This window comes from Bufo gargarizans, chromosome 2 (assembly GCF_014858855.1).
Source record: "Bufo gargarizans isolate SCDJY-AF-19 chromosome 2, ASM1485885v1, whole genome shotgun sequence".
NCBI classification, from domain to species: Eukaryota; Metazoa; Chordata; class Amphibia; order Anura; family Bufonidae; genus Bufo; species Bufo gargarizans.
In genome coordinates this window covers 721,728,397-721,750,703 of record NC_058081.1, presented here as the reverse complement: position 1 = coordinate 721,750,703, position 22,307 = coordinate 721,728,397, and the positions used below count along the sequence as shown (strand labels likewise).

General features: G+C 42.3%; 1 protein-coding gene across 1 annotated transcript in view; it reads left to right on the top strand.

The window, feature by feature from the left end:
• The window catches only part of LOC122926363, a 504,077-nt gene that overhangs the window by 214,354 nt on the left and 267,416 nt on the right, over positions 1-22,307 (top strand). Inside the window, exon 4 of the mRNA XM_044277738.1 lies at positions 15,968-16,342. Coding sequence (XP_044133673.1) covers positions 15,968-16,342 — 375 coding nt within the window. The remainder of the gene's footprint in view (positions 1-15,967; positions 16,343-22,307) is intronic.

Genomic DNA, 22,307 nt, shown 5'->3' with positions numbered 1-22,307 from the left:
ATTTTTTTGGGGCGTTTGTCGCGCGTTCCCATACATAGACTTTCGGGAACGCGCGACAATGTGTGTTCGCTTGTCTCTGTATGCGCGATTGTAAACGCCGGCACAATCGCGCATACAGAGCGCTCGTTTCAGAACGCTCAGGTCTGAACCCAGGGTTAGGGTTCTACGGGCCTGTGAACGCGGTGGCTGCGACTGGGGAGTTATTGCACGTGCCACCGTACCAGCTGGAACTGCCCTTCTGGTGCTCGCCACTTCACCAGGGAATACGGCAGTGCTGGTAGAAGGTCCAGGGTGTGCTGCGCTGCTGGTGTATGCCGCACCATAAACAAGATCAGCGCTAGCACCACTCTGCTGCAAATGAGGATCATCATGTGGGGTTTGCAGAACTCTGACATGGGATCGGGTACGCCTGACCGTAGCAGGGACCTCTACCTCGTCATCTTCGCTAGAGGTTAGAGTGCCACTGCTGTCTACAGGTTCATATTCTGAACCACTGGATTCAGCGGATGAGGCGTCCCCATCGCTTTCATCCATCACGGCCAGAATCCTGTAGGCCTCTTCAGCGGAATACCCCATGTTTGACATTTTGGGTTCACTAAATTTAGGGGGTATTCCTCTGAGACTACCCGGTGACTAATCGGTGACTGCGGTGCGGTGGGCTGGCCGGTAAACTACCTAACAAGTAGCTAACTGCCTGGCAGGGAAGAGGGACCCTTACGGGGGGGTGATCAATGACAGGGGGGTGGATAAGGGGTGATCAGGGTGATTAGGGAGTCTAATATGGGTGATCACGTGCTAAATAAGGGGTTAATAAGTGACAGGGTAATATGTAATGTGTAGTGTGGTGATTTGGTGCTACTTACAGAGCTGCCTGTGTCCTCTGGTGGTCGATCCAAGCAAAAGGGACCACCACAGGACCAGGCAGCAGTTATATCAGACGCTATTTTCAAAATAGCTTCTGACATAACCATTTCATTGGTCGATTCAAAAATCCACAGCCTGCCAGCCAATGATCGTGGCCGGCAGGCTGCAAATGAACTTGTGAACTACGCGATCCTGTGAACGCGAGCTCCTGTGTGCGCGCATTCACAGGAAATCTCGGCTCGCGCGAGATGACGCAATCGGCGTTAGTGTGACCTGGGAGCGCCGCAGCAATAACGCCTTTCGGTGTTAGTGTGACGGGAGGTAGTTAAAGACCATATCAACATACTACAGTATCTAACAATGAGTGCACTGTAAGATGTCATATTGACTATTTCTGATATTGTATAGTATTATCTTGCATCAACAGGAATCAAAGCAATAAGGACTAAGGAGATGAAATAAATAAAAAAATAAAAAAATGTAATCCATTTTCTGTAACATAGCAAGGGTTAACAGCCACACAATAACCTCCACATTTCTTACTCTGCTTCTACAGTTAAGAGAAGCATGCCATATGTGTCCATAAACCTCTTTATAGGCACACAGTAGGGCTCAAAAGGGAAGGAGTGCAAAATAGTACACCCTATCCTGCCACCCTGTGCCCGCTGTGCCCTCAATATTGCTCATACTAGTAATCATGTATTCCATAGTCTCCCAGTAGTAATAAAACCCAAAATAGTGTCCTCCAAGAGTAATAATTCCCCTTATAATGTGAGCTAGTACAAAAAATGGCCCCTTAAATGTGCCAGTATAAAAATGCCTTTTATAACATCTACCAGTAAAATAAATGGATTCTTTTAGTGCCCCCTGCAGTAAATGTCCAACCATAGTGGCCTCCCATGTGTGTCAGTAAAAAAAAATCTTATAAAGTGTGCCAATACAAAAATTCTCACCTTTTAGTGTGCACAGTAGGACCCCCCCTCCCTCAGTAGTGCCCCCGAGTTATAATAATGACCTCCCCCTAATAGTGGCCTAATAGCATGCCACTAACAAGCTCAAATACATCTATGCCGCTATGCCATCTTCAGGCCTGTTTCCAGTACTGTATTCTGCATGGCTCTGATGGCACTGTGATGATGTCATTGCGCCACCTGCACTAGGCCTGGAGCCTATTACAGAAAATGGCTGAGTGCTTCCAATGGAAGCACGCATTACCTAATAGTGTCGGACTGCAGCCCCTTCCTTGAGGTAGCGAGGTGCGCCCTGTGCGGTCACACCCCTTGCCCAGTATTAGAAATGGACATGTCCATAATATTTATATTTTTGTGCCAATGTGGCTGTCTGAGGGCTTGCTTTTTTGTGGGACAGACTGTAGTTTTTATTGGTACCATTCTGGGGTACATTTAGCATTTTCATTGCTTTTTCTACCATTTTTTGGGGAGGTGAGGTGAAAAAAGCAACATATTTTTAACTGTGTTCACCATACGTATCAGTAACGTGATCCTTTTATAGATCAGGTTGTTAAGGATGCAGCAATACCAATTACAGTATATATTGTTTTTTGTATTTTTTAAATGGGAAAAGCTATTTATTTATTTTTTAAGATTGATTTTTTTTCCTTTTTATATTTGTTACTTTTTTTTTATTTTTTTAAGTCTCAATTGCTTTTTGAAGATCCAGTCATCTAATAGCAGTACAATACACTTCAATAGTCATCTATTGCAGTGTATTGTAATGTCAGTTTTATGCTCACCCCTGTCCTGTTCAGACTCAGTACATCAAGCCTGGAGGCCTTTTTTTATGCCTCCGGCTGTCATGGCAGTCGTTGTAACCCTGCAAATGTGTCATGAGGGCCCATAAGGGGAGAGAGGGAGCTCTGTTCCTCTCTACAACCATTTTCGTAACCATTGCAGTCTATGGGTCTATTCACATGGTCGATATTTTGATTACCAGTGAATAGTAGCAGTCAAAAAATAGGACAATGTCGTGTTTTTGGCTCTTTTTACAACCAGACCGACCCATTGAAATCAATGGGACTGTTTAAATGGCTGCTTAGACATGAGTGCAATATAGCTATTTAGTGGTTTGAAAGAAAATAACTCCCCTCATCCACTTGCACGCACAGAGGCAGTTGCTCCTCTATAAATTCTAAAGGACCTGCCGAAGGGCTCACGTTCAAGCATGATGACGTCACCACACAATCATGCTGGGAGCACGTGGTAACGTCGTCATACTTGAGTACAGGCCCTTCGGCAGGTCCTTCAGAATCAAGAGCGTGCAAGTAGATGCCTAGCCTATGAGCGTGCAAGTGGATGTGGTGAGTGGTTTATTTTTTTTGCTAAAAACAAACATTACAGATGAGGACCACTATGGGGGACATTTGGGGATCGATATGGGGGACATTATGGGCCGCTATGGGGAAATTATTACTGCTGGGGCCACTATGGCGGACGTTACTACTGCTGAGGGCCATTATGGGGGATATTATGTATACTGAGGGGATTGGGATTTTCTGAAAAAAAGAAAAACAATTGACAGACGGACAGAAAATGGAAGCATAAATGTGTCTGTTTTTAACAACTTTTTTTTTCACTGTCGAGTGCATGTAACCTAAGGGGTTGAACAGCCAGGATTAGTGTCAGCACTGACTTCGGCTATTGCAGGAGATTGTCAGCTGTACGTTACAGCTGATACCCACTGCGGATATCACCAGCTCGGTTCCAAAGTCACTGTCATCTCGATTCCGTAGGGGGATGGCATGGCACATGCTGGGGGACTGAGGAAGCTTCAAGGGGCACAAAGGGGACTGCAGAGAGCTCAGAAGTGGTACCTTTATCAAGGCTCTGATCTCCACCGTCAGGACCTGGGACAGTGGAGTCTCCAGCCCTGTGACCCTTTCTCGTGTCACAGCGTCCATTAACAGTTCATATGTAACTGTATGCCTGACTGCAGTAACTCACATGCAATCTGGATTCACAGTTATGTCTATATGCGAGAAGGGGTTAAATATAAAGCAAAATGAACAGGTTAAGGACATGAATTTATTCCATTGCGGCATTGTTCCTGTCTCACCTTACATCTTTTATCTCCTTTGAAATAAAAAACATCTATTATGGCATAGTTATGTCTGTGCATACAACTGCTTCTCTCCTGCTCCATAGCTCCATGGCTCGGGTAGTCTGTTCGACCATTGTCCCGTTCTTCCTGCTCACTGGTTCCCGATGCCAGAGTTGTGATGCTGAGGTCTGCTTCCTGTTGGGAATACCTCTTTCTGCCCATAGGGCATGTGCGCACAGTCTCCAGCTCCTAGAGGGGCAGCACCCTAATCTTCCCCAGGCAATTGCTGGTTACCCTCAGCTTCTTTAGGTATCTTCCCTGTGGTACTAGTTTGCTATTTTCGTCCAGGGTGTGCTGTTTGCTTTATTTGCCTGTCCATTTAATGACTTTTGCCTGATTTCTGGAACTGACCTTTCACTGTCTGATCTGATCTCCATTCTGACCCTGAGCTGCCTGTCCTGATGTCGGCCTGTCCTTTACCATGGTTTTCATACACATCAGTGTCTCTCTCAACCCTTGTAGGTCAGCAGTCGCTTGAACTGAGATTACTCCAAGAGGTAGCGGCCTGGTAGTTCCCCTGCAACTGATTTCAGATACCTTTACAAGCTTTAATGAAAACTTTAGAAAAGCCACTTAGATAATGTTCTAATTAGTACTCCACTCCATTATACCATCCTTATCCTTACAGTTCATAGTCCTGGAATCTACTAGGCATTATTCCTCTCGTAGTCTATTGAGGGTACCTGAGCTTTTCTACCAGTATTTGTACAGCTTGTAATGCAATTCCTTCTCCTGATGTCCTGGTTTTTACAAACCAAGGGTTCCTGTAAGTCTTCTCTGGGATCTTTTCTTGTATAAACTTTATTAGTAGGAATTGTTTATGTACAAGGATGAACCATGTTACAGTATGATAGAATATCTTTGTAGAGCCATCTCCAGTTTCTCGTCATACCTCATAAATTTGTGATTCAGGGTTTCTCCATCTTATTACAGGTATGGAATTGCTTCCAACTTTTCTCCTGGGTAGAACTCATCTTCTTTAAAATGAATTCTCTTTTTACAAATTCTTTTATACGTAACTTGTTTTCCTTGAAATTCTTGGATGTGATCTTGCAGTATGATGTTTCTATATCCACTGTTGTGGTGTTTCTTCTCACCAATTCATTTGTCTGGTCCATTAATAGAGCAAACTCATTGAACATCAGCTAATATGGTGTATACTGTTATGGATAGTCTTATTGTAAAGCTATACAACATCAGTCACATATTAAGATGATCCTTTTTTCATGTTCTTTAGCTAAAAGTGCAAATCATACTTAGTGACCACCTACTGAATGACATGAAGTTGTCTGTGATTTCCTATTCCCATGAAAAATACATGACTCTTGCTTTATTTCTGATTCAATGTCACCACCAGTTCTGTGAGAAGGTCTGACAGACGTTCTTCTCTACCTCTTGTATGACGTTATTTGTTTTGGTTTCTCTTTGTCATCTCCTTTCCTTCTGCCAGGTGTCACTTATTTAGACTAATCGTCTCCCTTTGTACTCCCTCCCATACTGCCTCACTTTGCAGTTTATACTACTTCCTGGATGAAGTGTTCACTGCTGGAGGCAGCTGCTGCTGTTTGCTCAGATAAGTCTTTTCCTTTATTGTGTTTCCTTGCCGGCTTGATTCTAGGTGACCCTGACTCCGTCCGCATTAAGTGCAGGGAGCCAGTGGTCGTGTCCCCTCACTATTATAGGGTTTTCAGGTGTCACACAGTCTTAGGTATGTGGGCATGCAATCGTCTACCATTGAGACCCTTGCATGTGCATAGCAGTCAGGGAGAGCTCTTAGGGTTTTAAAGGGCTCACCCAAATGCTCCTTAGTTTGGGATCAAGCCAGTTGGTTGTTTATTTATAAGTTCCAGCTATTGTCACGGAAGGTGTACAGAAAACAAGAAGACACAAAATGAAGATCCGACTGACTGGATCCAAAACTAAGGAACAAAAGGTAGAGCCCTGCAACAGACCTGGCTCTCTCCCTAACTGCTCAGCCTATGCGAAAATCTCAATGGTAGATGATCGCATATCCTCGTACCTCAACTGTATAACACCTGAACACCCTATAATAGTGAGGGGACACGTCCACCTGGTCCCTACACTTGATACGGAGGGAGTCAGGGTCACTTGGGATCCAGCAAACAGGAAAACACAAATGAATGAACAAAACTTATCTGTAGAAGACTCAGTAGTAGGATCAGCATGCACACACTCCAGGAAGGAATATAAACCGCAAAGTGATGCAGTATGGGAAGGAATTTAAAGGGATGCAATCAGTGCAACTACATGATAGCTGAGAGAGGCTAACAAGATGAGAAAATGAAAGCAAAACAAAAGGAACCTCGAGGAGGAGGTTCTGAAGGACGTTTGTCAGAGCTTCTCAGATGTCTGGTGGTGACTGTACCCCTCCTTCTACGAGTGGACTACAGACACTCAGAGCCCACCTTCTCAGGATGGGACCTATGGAAAGCCCTGATGAGACGAGTGGCCTTAATGTCCGTCACTGGGACCCACATCCTCTCCTCAGGACCATAACCCTCCCAATGAACGAGGTACTGGAGAGAATCGCGGACAACACGAGAATCCACAATCCTAGAGACCTGAAATTCAAGATTACCATCAACCACAATCGGAGGAGGAGGCAAAGACGAGGGTACAATGGGTTGGACATAAGGACTTATGAAAAACATTATGGATCTTCCAAGTCTGAGGAAGATCAAGACGGTAGGCAGCAGGATTGATGACGGACAAGATTTTGTAAGGACCAATAAACTTAGGACCCAACTTCCAGGAGGGAACCTTCAATTTGATATTTTTAGTAGACAACCACACCAGATCACCAACATTCAGGTCCGGACCAGGCAGAGGTCTCTTATCCGCCACACGCTTATATCTCTCACTCATGCTCTTTAGATTATCCTGAATCTTTTGCCAAATAGATGACAAAGACAAGGAGAATCTGTCCTCATCAGGTAAACCAGAAGACCCCTCTCCAGAGAATGTCCCAAACTGCAGATGAAACCCATATGCACCAAAAAATGTTGACTTATCAGAGGACTCCTGACGACGATTATTTAAAGCAAACTCAGCAAGGGACAAAAAATAATACCAATCCTCCTGATTCTCCGCCACAAAACAGCGCAGATATGTCTCCAGATTCTGATTGACGCGCTCTGTCTGACCTTTCGACTGCGGGTGGAAAGCAGAAGAGAATGACAACCGAACCCCCAAGCGAGAACAGAAAGCCTTCCAGAATCTGGAAACAAACTGCGTGCCCCTATCAGAGACTATGTCTGAAGGGATACCATGCAATTTGACAATGTGATCAATAAATTCCTGCGCCAGCGTCTTAGCATTGGGCAAGCCAGGAAAAGGAATGAAATGCACCATTTTGCTAAAACTGTCCACCACCACCAGAATCACAGTCTTCCCCAAGGAACGAGGCAGGTCCGTAATGAAGTCCATGGACAGATGTTTCCAAGGACGGGAAGGAATGGGTAACGGAAGGAGAGGACCTGATGGCCGTGAATGAGGGACTTTGGCACGAGCGCAGGTCTCGCAGGCTGCCACAAAACCCTCAACCGACTTACGAAGCGCCGGCCACCAGAATCTCCGAGCGATGAGATCCACTGTGGCTCTTGCCCCCGGGTGCCCAGCAAGGACAGTATCGTGGTGTTCTTTAAAAATCTTGTGTCTTAAAGCGAGAGGCACAAACAACCTCCCAGGAGGACAAAGATCAGGAGCCTCTGACTGGGCTACCTGAACCTCTGCCTCCAATTCAGGATAAAGAGCAGAGACCACCACACCTTCAGCCAAAATGGGACCCGGGTCTTCAAAATTCCCATGGCATCCGCCTTCACATTCTTAACCCCAGGGCGGAACGTGACAACAAAATTAAACCTTGAAAAGAACAAAGACCATCTGGCCTCGGGTTATGACGCTTGGCTGACTCCAAGTAGGCCAGATTTTTATGGTCAGTAAACACGGTAATAGGGTGTCTGGCTCCCTCTAGCCAATGGCGCCACTCCTCAAAAGCCAACTTGATGGCCAACAACTCGCTATCTCCCACATCGTAATTTCTCTCTGCGGAGGAGAGTTTCTTCGAGAAAATGGCACACGGTCGCAATTTGGCAGGAGAGGGACCCTGAGACAAGACCACACCCACACCCACCTCAGAAGCGTCCACCTTAACTATGAAGGGCAGAAAGATATCAGGTTGTACCAAGATGGGAGCGGAAGCAAAACTCTCTTTGATACTAGAAAAGGCCTTACGCGCCTCTACCGACCAGGAGGAAAAATCTACCCCCTTTCTAGTCATATCAGTGAGTGGTTTAACAACAGAGGAATAATTCAAAATAAACTTCCTGTAATAATTGGCAAAACCCAAAAAACGCATCAGCGCCTTCTGATTCTCAGGAAGCTCCCACTCAAGCACAGCGTGGACCTACTCGGGGTCCATGCGAAAACCAGAAGCGGAGAGAAGAAACCCCAGAAATTGAATTTCTGGAACCGCAAACACACATTTTTCCAGTTTAGCATACAATTTATTCTCCCGCAGGATGAGCAAGACCTGACGTAAATGTTCCTTATGAGTTTTGAAATCAGGAGAAAAAATCAAAATGTCATCTAGATACACTAATACAAATTTCCCCATTAAATGATCAAAAATGCTGTTCACAAAATGCTGAAAGACGGCTGGAGCATTCATCAAACCAAAAGGCATAACCAAATTCTCAAAATGGCCCTCAGGGGTATTGAAGGCCGTCTTCCATTCGTCTCCTTCTCTGACCCTGACCGGGTTGTATGCCCCTCTTAGATCCAACTTGGAAAAAACTTTAGCCCCAACAATCTGGTTAAAGAGGTCCGGGATCAGAGGAAGCGGATAAGGTTCACGAAGTGATACTGTTCAGCTCCCTGAAATCCAGACATGGTCTTAAAGAACCATCTTTTTTCTTAACAAAGAAAAAAACAGCGGCAACAGGTGACTTCGAGGGTCCTATGTGTCCCTTTCTCAGACTCTCAGAGATATAAGCACGCATAGCGACCCTTTCAGGTTGGGAGAGATTGTATAAACGAGATTTAGGCAGCTTGGCTCCTGGGGTGAGATTAATAGGGCAATCGTACTCCCTGTGCGGGGGCAACTCCTGAACACCACTCTCAGAGAACACATCCGAAAATTCAGAGAGAAAAGATGGTACAGTCTTAGTAGAAACCTCAGAAACAGATGTTGTGAGGCAATTCTCTCTGCAAAAGTCACTCCAACCATTTATTTGCCTCGCTTGTCAATCAATGGTGGGGTTATGTTTAGTGAGCCAGGGTAGCCGCAACACTAGAGGAGTAGGCAACCCACTTAGGACGAAACATGACACATCCTCAGCATGAGTATCACTCACAATCAAACGGATATTGTGAACTATGCCCTTTAACAATTTCTGAGAAAGTGCAGCGGAATCAATAGCAAAAACAGGTATAACCTTTCCCAAAGTGTATACCTGGAAACCATGAGTTATAGCAAATTGACTATCAATGAGATTGACAGCTGCTCCACTATCTACAAAAATCTCGCAAAAAATGTTCTTGCTCTCTAGCGCCACGGGAAGGACAAAACGGGAACTACAAGCAAATGGAAAACCTTCAATTTCCACATCAACCTTGCCAATAGTAACAGATGGAACGTTTTTAGAGGATTTTTTTCTTTTTGTTACTTTATTACTCTCAAAAAACTGCCTGAATCTCCTAGAGGGACAAACATTTGCCAAATGATTTATACCCCCACAACAGAAACAAACCTTCCCATGAGGGCTGAATCTTCTATTGTCAATCAGGCAATCAAGCCTATCTGCATGGGCTCCGGCTCAGAAGGGATTGAGAGCGCCTGAGACCCCTGTGCACAGAATGAGACCGCCGCACTGTCCTTGGACTGCGTATGACAGGAAGGAGTGATCTCTCCTCTCTCTCTAAGACGCCTGTCAATACGAACGGCCCGAGACATGGCAGAGTCCAAGGAGGTAGGTCTTTCATGAAAGGCAAATGCATCTTTCAATCCCTCTGAAAGACCATGGCAAAATTGACTTCGGAGTGCAGCATCATTCCATCCAGTATCAGCTGTCCATCTCCGAAATTCTGAACAATATATCTCTGCGGACTGTTTGCCCTGGCATAAAAGACGTAGTCTAGACTCAGCCAAAGCAATACGATCCGGATCATCATATATCTGACCCAGGGCTAAAAAAAATTCATCCACTGAACAGAGGGGCCGTGCCCCCACCGGCAGCGAAAAGGCCCAGGACTGGGCGTTATCCCTGAGCAGTGATATGATGATCCCACCCTCCGCTCCTCATCCCCAGAGGAATGGGGAAGTAGGCGAAAATGGAGTTTGCAAGCCTCTCTAAAACAAACAAAATTCTCACTACCCCCAGAGAACGTATCTGGAAGCGAGATTTTAGGCTCAGAACAAATTCCATGAACGCAAGCAGAAACGGTCACCTCAAACTGAAAGACCCTGCATGCGGTCAATCAAGGTTGAAACCAGATTCATGCTTAAGACGGTTTTGGCGGTTTATAATGTCACGGAAGGTGTACAGAAAACAAGAAGACACAAAATGAAGATCCGACTGACTGGATCCAAAACTAAGGAACAAAAGGGAGAGCCCTGCAACAGACCTGGCTCTCTCCCTAACTGCTCAGCCTATGCAAAAATCTCAATGGTAGATGATCGCATATCCTCGTACCTCGACTGTCTGGCTGTTGTGTGGCCTTTGGCATTTAGTTGGAACTAGAGATTAGCAAATTGATTATTTAGAATTAAAATTTGGCCTATAAGAGAGAGACTTTTCCAGGCATTTAAAGTACTTTTGATTTGCATAGAATCAGTTTGTACTTGAACTAAATAACAAGTTTGAATTGAACCTGAAATAGGTTTTAAGAAATTTGCTCATCTCAAGTTGGAACGGCTATTCTAAATTCAGTGAAATGGTCTACACAGCTTTTGGTTGTTTTTTGATTTTCTGTCTGTCTTGTAGAACTTAGGGTACTTTCTCACTAGCGTTATTGTTTTCCGGTATTGAAATCCGGTAAAGAGTCTCAATACCAGAAATACCTAATGCATTCTGAATGGAAAGCAATCCGTTCAGTTTTCACTAGGATGTCTTCGGTTCCGTCCCTTTTACGGTATTTGACCGAACAAAATACCGCAGCAGGCTGCGGTATTTTTTCCGTCCAAAATCCAGGAACAATACTGCACTTGCCGGATCCGCCATTAATTTCCATAGAGATGTATTAATGCCGGATCCTGTACCAAGAAACTGCCGCATCACGGGGCATTTACGGTCTGCTCATGAACCGGGACATAGGAGGAACTATTTTCGCTTTTGATCTTTGGAAAAATGTAAATACCGGATCCATTATTCCAGATGATACCGGATGAGACGGATCTGGTATTTCACCGGATCCGCCTAACGGATCTGGAAAACAAGGATGTCTGTTTGTATACGGTTTTCCGGATCGGCAGGCAGTTCCGTTGCCGGAACTGCCTGCCGGATTCTAATAACAATAGTGTAAAAGTTCCCTTAGCAGTTCAGGGTTAGTTTCTGCTAGGTTTTAGAGCTACTTCACATGGTGAATTTTGCAATGGCAAAATCTACCATGTATTCAAATTTTTTATTTGAATTCTGCTGTCATGCACAGGGACCATCCTGTCATGTGACCCAGGTGTGGCTGCCAAGGGTTAATCTATTGCACACACTCAATCGCTGACGCCCCTACAAGCAGGTCACAGTTTGAACATAAATTACACCCCAATGTGGCCTTTCATTGCTTCTGTACTAATTAGCCCTTCCATAATGGAAGCACTCATTAGTATTTGCCCCATAAGATGCACTGACATTCCCCCCCACCACTACTAATTTGAAGGGAGGGGGGGTGGAGTGCATCTTATAGAGAGAAAAATCTGTTATTTCTGATTTGTAACTTATAATGTAATTAAAGTGGAGCAATATTTCTGCCCAACGCCTTAAGGACCCAGGGCGAGAATGCTCATCCTAAATGGCTGGTACTTTGTGCCCCAGAACAAGCATTCTCGTCCTGCGGTCCTTCCCCCCCCATGTGTGGTGCCGCGATCAGCAGCACAGAGCCGGCTGCTACTGACAGCCGGATCACTGCTGCATCCACCAGCAACGGTGATAACGCCGATGCCAGTAGATTAACACCTCATATGCTGCTGCTGTGGCAGAGACCCGATAGTTGCCATGGCAGCCCCAAGCCTTTTAAATGCCTTGGGGCCCAGCATGTATGAAGGACTATGAGGCCCAGCTCCCAGGCTCATAGGCAGACTATCAGTGTATTACACAGATGTATTGTGCTGCATTGAAACAGGGATCAGACCCTGTAATGTTGAATTCCCATAGTGGGACAGAAATAAAAAATAATAAAAGTGAAATAAAAGTGTTTTTAACAATAAGAAAAATTTAAGTTTCAATTAAAAAAGGCCCTTTCCCATATAAAAATAGAAAAATAATAAAAAACAGACATATCAGGTATCAACACATACGTAACAACCTAACTCTATAAAAATATCACATGATTCACCCCGCCTGGTCAAGCACGTGAAAATTGTTTTATAAAAACTTTGCTAAAAAGCCATTTTTTTATCACATTTCATTACAAAAAGTGTAGTGCCAAGTGATCAAGTCATATGTACCCAAAAATAATACCAATCAAACCGTCATCTCATCCGGCAAAAAATGAGACCATAACTAATACAATTGCCCAAAAAAAAAATAGGGCTTTCAGAAAATGGAGACATAAAAACATTTTTTTTTTCTCGAAAATGCTTTTATTGTTTAAAACCAAAATATATAAAAACAAAACAGACATATTAGGTCACGCTGCGTCCATAACAACCTGCTCTATAAAAATATCACATGATTTACCATGTCAGGGGAAAACCATAAAAAAATTAAATAAAGACCGTGCGAAAAAAAATAAATTTTTGTCACCATACATCACAAAAAGTGTAATATCAAACGATCAAAAAGTAGTATGCACTCCAAAATAGTACCAATCAAACAATCACCTCATGGCGCAAAAACTGAGCCTCTACCCGCCCGAAAAATAATATGGCTTTCAGAAAAAGGAGACACAAAAACATGATTTATTTCAAAAATGCTTTATTATGTAAAACTGAAACAAAATAAAAATAAAAGTAGACTTATTTGGTATTGTCGTGTCCATAACAACCTGCTCTATAAAAATAGCACATGATCTAAACTTTCAGATGAACACCGTAAAAAACTAAAAATAAAAACTGTGCCAGAACAGCCATTTTTTTGTTACATTGCCTCACAAAAAGTGTAATATAGAGCAATCAATAGTCATATATACCACAAAATAATATCAATAAAAGTGTCACCTTATAATTTCCATAATGGGGTCTTTTTTTTTGGAGTTTCTACTCTAGGGTTGCATCAGGGGGTCTTTAAATGTCATATAGCAACTTAAGATTATCACAGTGAAATCTGCCCTCCAAAATCCACATGGCGCTCCTTTCCTTCTGCTCCCTGCCGTATGCCTGTACAGCAGTTTATGACCACATGGAGGGGTGTTTTATTTGGCTGTTAACCCTTGATGTGTTACAGGAAAAATTTATTAAAATGAAAAATATGCCAAAAAGTTAAATTTAAAATGTCATCTCCTTTTTCCTTTAATTCTGGTGGAACACCTAAAGGGTTAACCAAGTTTGTAGAATCCGTTTTGAATAACCTGAGAGGTGTAGTTTCTACAATGGGGTATTTATGGGTGGTTTTCACTATGTAAGCCCCACAAAGTGACTTTAGAATTGAAGTGGTTCTTAAAAAAGTGGGTTTCGGAAATTTTATTAAAAACTTAATCATTTGCTTCTAAAATTCTAAACCTTATAAAGATCCTAAAAAATAAAACTACATTTGCTAAATGATGCAAACATGAAAGTGGAAATATAAAGTAATAACTCTTTTATCTTTATCTTTTATCACTATCTGCCTTAGGCCTCTTTCACACTACAGTATTTTGCGTTCCGTATACGGTCCGTTTTTTGCGTTCCGTATACGGAACCATTCATTTCAATGGTTCCGCAAAAAAACTGAATGTGTTCCGTATGCATTCCGTTTCCGTATTTCCGTTTTTCCGTTCCGTTGAAAAGATAGAACATGTCCTATATTTGGCCGCAAATCACAGTCCGTGGCTCCATTCAAGTCAATGGTTCCGCAAAAAAAACGGAACACATACGGAAATGCATCCGTATGTCTTCCGTATCCGTTCCGTTTTTTGCGGAACCATCTATTGAAAATGTTATGCCCAGCCCAATTTTTAATATGAAATTACTGTATACTGTATTTGCCATACGGAAAAACGGAACGGAACGGAAACGGAACCACAACGGAAGCAAAAAACGGAACAACGGATCCGTGAAAAACGGAACGCAAAACACTGAATTCAACATACTGTAGTGTGAAAGAGGCCTTAAAAGTAGATAAATACAAATTTAGAAAATTGCTAATTTTTCAAAATTTTGGGCAAATTCAGGATTTTTTAATAAATAAAGGTGAATTATATTGACTATAATTTTTCACTATCATGAAGTACAATGCATTCTGAAGTTATTACCACATAAAGTGACACATGTCAAGTTTTCAAAAAACGGCCTGGTCCTTAAGGTAAAAATGGCAAGGTCCTTAAGGTGTTTTAGATTATCTAGTTTGTCCCTCATTGATTGCCAAAGCCATAGCCAACAATTCCAATATGCAGGAGATATGCTTTGTGATTAATGTGGTTCATCTTAGACTCCAATTTCCATAGGAGCTGACCCTCTCTTGCCCATCATGTTCCTGGGGTAATAGTCAACAGGCACAAATGTTGTCTGTGTAATTAAAACAGGAGGTTATAAACTGGATACAGCAACATGAACCAAGCACCTTATTAACTTAAAGGACTTTTGTTGTTTCTTTCCCCACCAGTAATGTTGGGCTAACCTTTCCCATTTGGTGTAGTTGTTCCCCCAACTTGTGAAGTGGGGCATCAATTCTTGCAGAATTATATTTGAAGAATCAGCTACTCTGTTATCATATGCTTTTTAAACAAACAGAGTTGCCTTTTTTTAACTGAGAGGCTTTGGGGGGGTCTTCTGGGCAAGTACTACATCTATTATGGAGACTGTCTAGTGAGATGTGCTTCTTTTTGTTTCTGTGAAAAATGTATGCAAATTAGCATGTCTAACATCAGGTGGCATGAGAAAGATTCAGATTACATTTTTTTTTTTTGTTAGTTTTTTTGGTCAGGAAAGGTAATTTGAATATCTCCCAGAAACCCAAAGATATGCAAATTACCTTTTCAGCAGAAGTGAGATATGCTAATTTGCACACATTTTACCCAGAACCAAGAGCAGTGTTGCCTTGTGTAACAATACTTCTAAACATACTACAGATGTAGTAGAGTTAACGCATATGCTTTATAACAGGCATACTCAACCTGTGGCCCTCCAGCTGTTGCAAAACTACAACTCCCAGCATGCTCGAACAGCCTACAGCTATCAGCCTACAGCAGGGCATTGTGGGAGTTGTAGTTTTACAACAGCTGGAGGGCCGCAGGTTCAGTATGCCTGCTTTATAAGATGTGTTATCTAAACTAAATGCGTTAAGCAAACACCTTCAATTGCTTTTTAATGGCTTTTGTTTCAAGATAACTCGATGAGTTAAGAAATTTGAGTTAAGAGTTTAACCCTGTAGGTGCTCTCCATTACAACAAAAATTTCCCACCAGACAATGCATACTTTAAATTAGAGAGTCATATTAGTCTTTTTCTCCCTCTCCTTCGTGTCTGTTAGAATCCAATTTTTTTTTATACATTTGTAACAAAATTAGAATCAATTTGCTCATCTCTAATATATAGGGATTAATACAACTATCAATACCTTTGTCTGTCATCTGATAAAAGCTGATACTTAATGATGTCATCCTTTATTCTTCTACAGGTATTAAAGAGAAGATCGTGTTTTCCAAGGGTTATTCTATTGAAGTGAACTCCAGTGTCAGTGTACAGAAAGGTCTTAGTGTCTCGATTCCTTGTAAATTCACTGCTGCCGATACAAATACGTTCCGTAATTCCTTTGGATACTGGAGAGAGCTCTATTCAGAATCTATCGTAGCCACTAATGATGAATCCAGTGCTGGGCAAAAAGCAAACTTCAAACTGACGGGAAATCCAGATTCTGGAGACTGCACCCTGACCATAACTGATGCCAGGACAGAAGATGAGGGGGTATATTATTTCCGATTTCAAGAAAGCAAAGACGGTAAAGTGAAATATAATTATTACAAAGAAGTGACCACCACTATTAAAGTCACTGGTAAGTGTGAGCGAATGTGTGATATCACCAGATATCGCTGTGATGTAGAGGTGCAAGGGGCTAAACATGCCGTAAAGAAGTAATACCTCATAAAGCCTTACTGTGCCTCGCTGAGACAAATATGATCAGGTTTGGGAGATAAGGAGAGAACCAGAAATGTAGAACTAACCTTATTTGTGAAGGACTCACTCCAAGTGTATCTGTTAATGATTCACCAAATATATAAACACACACATGTATTATAAATGCAATCTTTATTATTTTAAATATATATATAAATGCATAATTGTGGACCGATTACATTAATAGCAGTGATTACAAGACAATACTGCAACAACACGAACGGTTCCCCCTTACATCATTCCTGCTGGCGACAGTACAATATTTGCAGGATCTATGCACAATACCAATAATACTGTTGTACCGCCACTAATGACCGGTGAATTGCGGATTACCATTAGTTAACTGTGCTGGTCAAATTCAATTAATTATCAACCTTTTATATTGTTAGAGCTGAACATATAATCCATTGCTTGGAGTTACCTAGGCGTACTACCATGTATATTATCATAGGACAGCTCAATACATAATGACACGACATGACCTATGTGTTCTAATATCAACAGTGAATTCACATTATCCACTCACAGGTATCAGAAAGATGCAATAAATATACAGCATATGTATGTGTGGTATAAAGCACAAAACATAACATAAAAACCCCCTCTTGTCATGTATTGCTATAAAAGTAAACCTCTACTAAAGTCTCCCAAAAGAGGATGCTTGCATATCCATAATCTTATTATAACATCCATAAATACTTAAATGGCAAAAAGGGGCACATAAGCCATGGTTCAAAAGAAGTGTAACACTTACATAGCACAGAATACTACAGGGAGTGCAGAATTATTAGGCAAATGAGTATTTTGACCACATCATCCTCTTTATGCATGTTGTCTTACTCCAAGCTGTATAGGCTCGAAAGCCTACTACCAATTAAGCATATTAGGTGATGTGCATCTCTGTAATAAGAAGGGGTGTGGTCTAATGACATCAACACCCTATATCAGGTGTGCATAATTATTAGGCAACTTCCTTTCCTTTGGCAAAATGGGTCAAAAGAAGGACTTGACAGGCTCAGAAAAGTCAAAAATAGTGAGATATCTTGCAGAGGGATGCAGCACTCTTAAAATTGCAAAGCTTCTGAAGCGTGATCATCGAACAATCAAGCGTTTCATTCAAAATAGTCAACAGGGCCACAAGAAGCGTGTGGAAAAACCAAGGCGCAAAATAACTGCCCATGAACTGAGAAAAGTCAAGGGTGCCCGTGGCTGGATTGGTAAAGGGCAGAGAGCTCCAGTCCGACTCAGACGCCAGCAAGGTGGAGGTGGAGTACTGGTTTGGGCTGGTATCATCAAAGATGAGCTTGTGGGGCCTTTTCGGGTTGAGGATGGAGTCAAGCTCAACTCCCAGTCCTACTGCCAGTTTCTGGAAGACACCTTCTTCAAGCAGTGGTACAGGAAGAAGTCTGCATCCTTCAAGAAAAACATGATTTTCATGCAGGACAATGCTCCATCACACGCGTCCAAGTACTCCACAGCGTGGCTGGCAAGAAAGGGTATAAAAGAAGAAAATCTAATGACATGGCCTCCTTGTTCACCTGATCTGAACCCCATTGAGAACCTGTGGTCCATCATCAAATGTGAGATTTACCTCTCTGAACAATGTCTGGGAGGCTGTGGTTGCTGCTGCACGCAATGTTGATGGTGAACAGATCAAAACACTGACAGAATCCATGGATGGCAGGCTTTTGAGTGTCCTTGCAAAGAAAGGTGGCTATATTGGTCACTGATTTGTTTTTGTTTTGTTTTTGAATGTCAGAAATGTATATTTGTGAATGTTGAGATGTTATATTGGTTTCACTGGTAAAAATAAATAATTGAAATGGGTATATATTTGTTTTTTGTTAAGTTGCCTAATAATTATGCACAGTAATAGTCACCTGCACACACAGATATCCCCCTAAAATAGCGAAAACTAAAAACAAACTAAAAACTACTTCTAAAAATATTCAGCTTTGATATTAATGAGTTTTTTTGGGTTCATTGAGAACATGGTTGTTGTTCAATAATAAAATTAATCCTCAAAAATACAACTTGCCTAATAATTCTGCACTCCCTGTATATACCAGGAGTAAGGGGAGTTTCGCCGGCCGACGCTGTGGAGTCACATGGCAGATACACGTGATCGGCAGTTTGATAGGATTAAGCGAAATCCCGCGAGATGTGGGTGTCCATGTTCCTGGATGAGGACGGAGCAAACGCTAATTCAGCCATGAGGTTACAGGAGCGCTTTTCTAATTGTCCATATAGATTTGATTAATGTGGGTATATAAGGTGTGTTAAGGTTACAGTGGAGGGATGCGCCCCCAAAAGGAAGTAAAGGCGAATTTGACGAGCACAGTTAACTAATGGTAATCCGGAATTCACCAGTCATTAGGGACGGTACAACAGTATTATTGATATTGTGCATAGATCCTGCAAATATTGTACTGTCGCCAGCAGGAGTGATGTAAGGGGGAACCTTTCGTGTTGTCGCAGAATTGTCTTGTAATCACTGCTATTAATGTAATCTGTCCACAATTATGTATTTAGATATACAGTGCTGCCCATAATTATTCATACCCTTGACTTAAAGTTACATTTATTCAACCAGCAAGTAATTTTTTGACGGGAAATGACATAGGTGTCTCCCAAAATATAATATAATGATGTACAAGAGGCATTATTGTGGGGAAAAAAAACATTTCTCAGCTTTTATTTACAATTAAGCAAAAAGTGTCCACTCCAAAATTATACATACCCTTCTCAATAATCAATAGAAAAGCCTTTATTGGCTATTACAGCAATTAAACGCTTCCTATAATTGCAGACCAGCTTTTTGCAGGTCTCCACAGGTATTTTTGCCCATTCATCTTTATCAATGAGCTCCAAGTCTTTCAGGTTGGAGGGTCTTCTTGCCATCACCCTGATCTTTAGCTCCCTCCACAGATTCTCAATTGGATTCAAGTCTGGACTCTGGCTGGGCCACTAAAAAACCGTTAATGTTGTTGTCTGCTAACCATTTCTTCACCACTTTTGCTGTGTGTTTTGGGTCATTGTCATGCTGAAATGTCCACTGGTGCCCAAGGCCAAGTTTCTCTGCAGACTGCCTGATGTTGTTGCTGAGAATCCTTATGTGTTGCTCTTTTTTCATGGTGCCATTTACTGTGATTAGGTTCCCTGGTCCATTGGCTGAAAAACACCCCCAAAGCATTAGGTTCCCACCACCATGTTTAAAAGTGGGGATGGTGTTCTTTGGGTTGAAAGCTTTTCCTTTTTTACGCCAAATGAAGGAAACATCATTGTGAACAAACAATTAAATTTTTGTTTCGTCTGACCATAACACAGAAGACCAGTAGACTTCTTCTTTGTCCAGATGAGTTTTTGCAAAGCCCAAGTGAACTTTTGTGAGCCTTATCTGGAGAAGTGGAATCCAGCAGTGTGCAGTGTGCAGTGTTCGTTGGATTGTCTGTCTTGAGACATTGCCACCAGCAGAGCCCAGATTCACCAGGATGGCCTTGGTGGTGATCCTTGGATTCTTTTCACCTCTCTAACTATCCTCCTGGCCAGCACAGGTGTCACTTTTGGTTTCCGACCACGTCCTCTGAGATTTTCCACAGTGCGGAACATCTTGTATTTTTTGCTCAAATGTAAATAAAAGTGGAGAAATAGTTTTTTTCCACAATAATTTCTCTTGTACATCGTCTTATTATCTTTTGGGAGACAGCTATGTCATTTCCCGTCAAAAAATTAGTTGCTGGTTGAATAAAAGTAACTTTAAGTCAAAATTTGCCAGGGGTATCAATAATTATGGGCAGCACTGTATATATTTAAAATAATAAAGACTGCATTTATAATATATGTGTGTTTTTATATATTTGGTGAATCATTATATGCTGGCACACATATTAAGCTACTGGTGTTGTGTAAATATCGGTGTTTCTATAAGGGTTGTTCCACAATCCGTAGAGTCAGATATCAGGCTGCAGCGGGCCAGTGCAGATGTGGGAGATGGTAGCCTATAATAGAGTCCTGATCAAAAGTTTAAGACCACTTTAAAAATATCAAAAAATCATATTTAGCATGGCTGGATCTTAACAAGGTTCCAAGTAGAGCTTCAACATACAACAAGAAGAAATGGAAGTGAGACAAAACATTTTTTGAGCATTCAATTTAATGAAAACAATGAATAAACTGAAACCGGCTGTTTTTCAGCTGATCAAAAGTTTAGGACCACACCTCCAAAAAAATAAAAATAACCCCCCCAAAACAGAAATACAACTTCCAAACATGAACTCAGTAATGAGTAGCTCCGCCGTTATTGTTTATCACTTCAAAGATTCGTTTCGGCATGCTTGATGCAAGCGTTTCCATGAGGTGAGTGGGAACATTTCTCCAAGTGGTGAAGACGGCCGCACGAACTGTCTGGAACTGTTGTCCATTTTTGTAAACTTCCCTTGCCATCAATCCCCAAAGGTTCTCAATTGGATTTAGATCAGGGGAACACGCAGGATGGGGCAAACGAGTGATGTTATTCTCCTGGAAGAAGTCCCTTGTCCTGCAGGCATTGTGTACTGTAGTGTTGTCCTGTTGAAAAACCCAGTCGTTACCACACAGACGATGGCCCTCAGTCATGAGGAATGCTCTCTGCAACATCAGGACATAGCCAGCGGCCGTTTGACGCCCCTGCACTTACTGAAGTTTCATTGTTCCACTAAAGGAAAAAGCACCCCAGACCATTATGGCGCCCCCTCCACTGTGGCGCGTAGAAAACATCTCAGGTGGGATCTGCTTGTCATGCCAGTAACGTTGGAAACCATCAGGACCATCAAGGATACATTTTTTCTCAACAGAGAATAAAACTTTCTTCCACCTTTCAATGTCCCATGTTTGGTGCTCTCTCTTGCAAAGTCCAAACAAGCAGTTCTGTGGCGTTCAAGGAGACGAGGTCTTTGAAGACGTTTTTTGTTTTTGAAGCCCTTCAGTCTCAGATGCAGTCTGATCGTTATGGGGCTGCAGTCAGCACCAGTCAGGGCCTTAATTTGGGTTTGAGGATCGTACAGTGTCTTGACGGACAGCCAATTGGATCCTCCGGCTCAGTGCTGATGAATTTATTTTGGGTCTTCCACTTGACTTTTTTGTTCCATAACCCTCAGGATCATTTAAGAAATTCCAAATGATTGTCTTACTGCGTCCCAACCCAGCAGAGATGGCGCGCTGTGAGAGACCCTGCTTATGCAGTTCAACAACCCGACCACGTTCAAAAAGGAGAGTTTTTTTGCCTTTGCCATCACAACGTGTGACTACCTGACAGAAAATGACAATGAATCCACATCTTTGCACAGATTTGGCCTTTTAAAGGCATGTGGCCTAAACTTTTGATCAGCTGAAAAACAGCCTGTTTCAGTTTATTTGTTGTTTTCATTAAATTGAATGCTCAAAAAATGTTTTGTCTCACTCCCATTTCTTCTTGTTGCATGTTGAAGCTCTGCTTGGAACCTTGTTAAGATCCAGCCATGCTAAATATGACTGTTTGCCATTTTTTAAGTGGTCTTAAACTTTTGATCAGGATTGTATTACAGGTGGTAGACAGCAGAGAAAGGAGAGGACTGGAGTCAGTTCAGAAGGCCACCAGGTCAGGTGCTATATGATGGAGTAGACTGCTTCTGGCTACAAGTGGAGTTCTATGGGATATAGGAAAACTCCAGATTGCTGCATTACCCTGATTGACAAGCCTCAGTCAACTTGGCCTTTACCACGTTAAGAGGTTGTCTCTTGGGACTTGATGTGTCAGGGTGACCCTGCTGGATCAATCTCCAGGGATGGTAGTTTTCACGAAGACCACAGTGAAGCCACGATTCTGG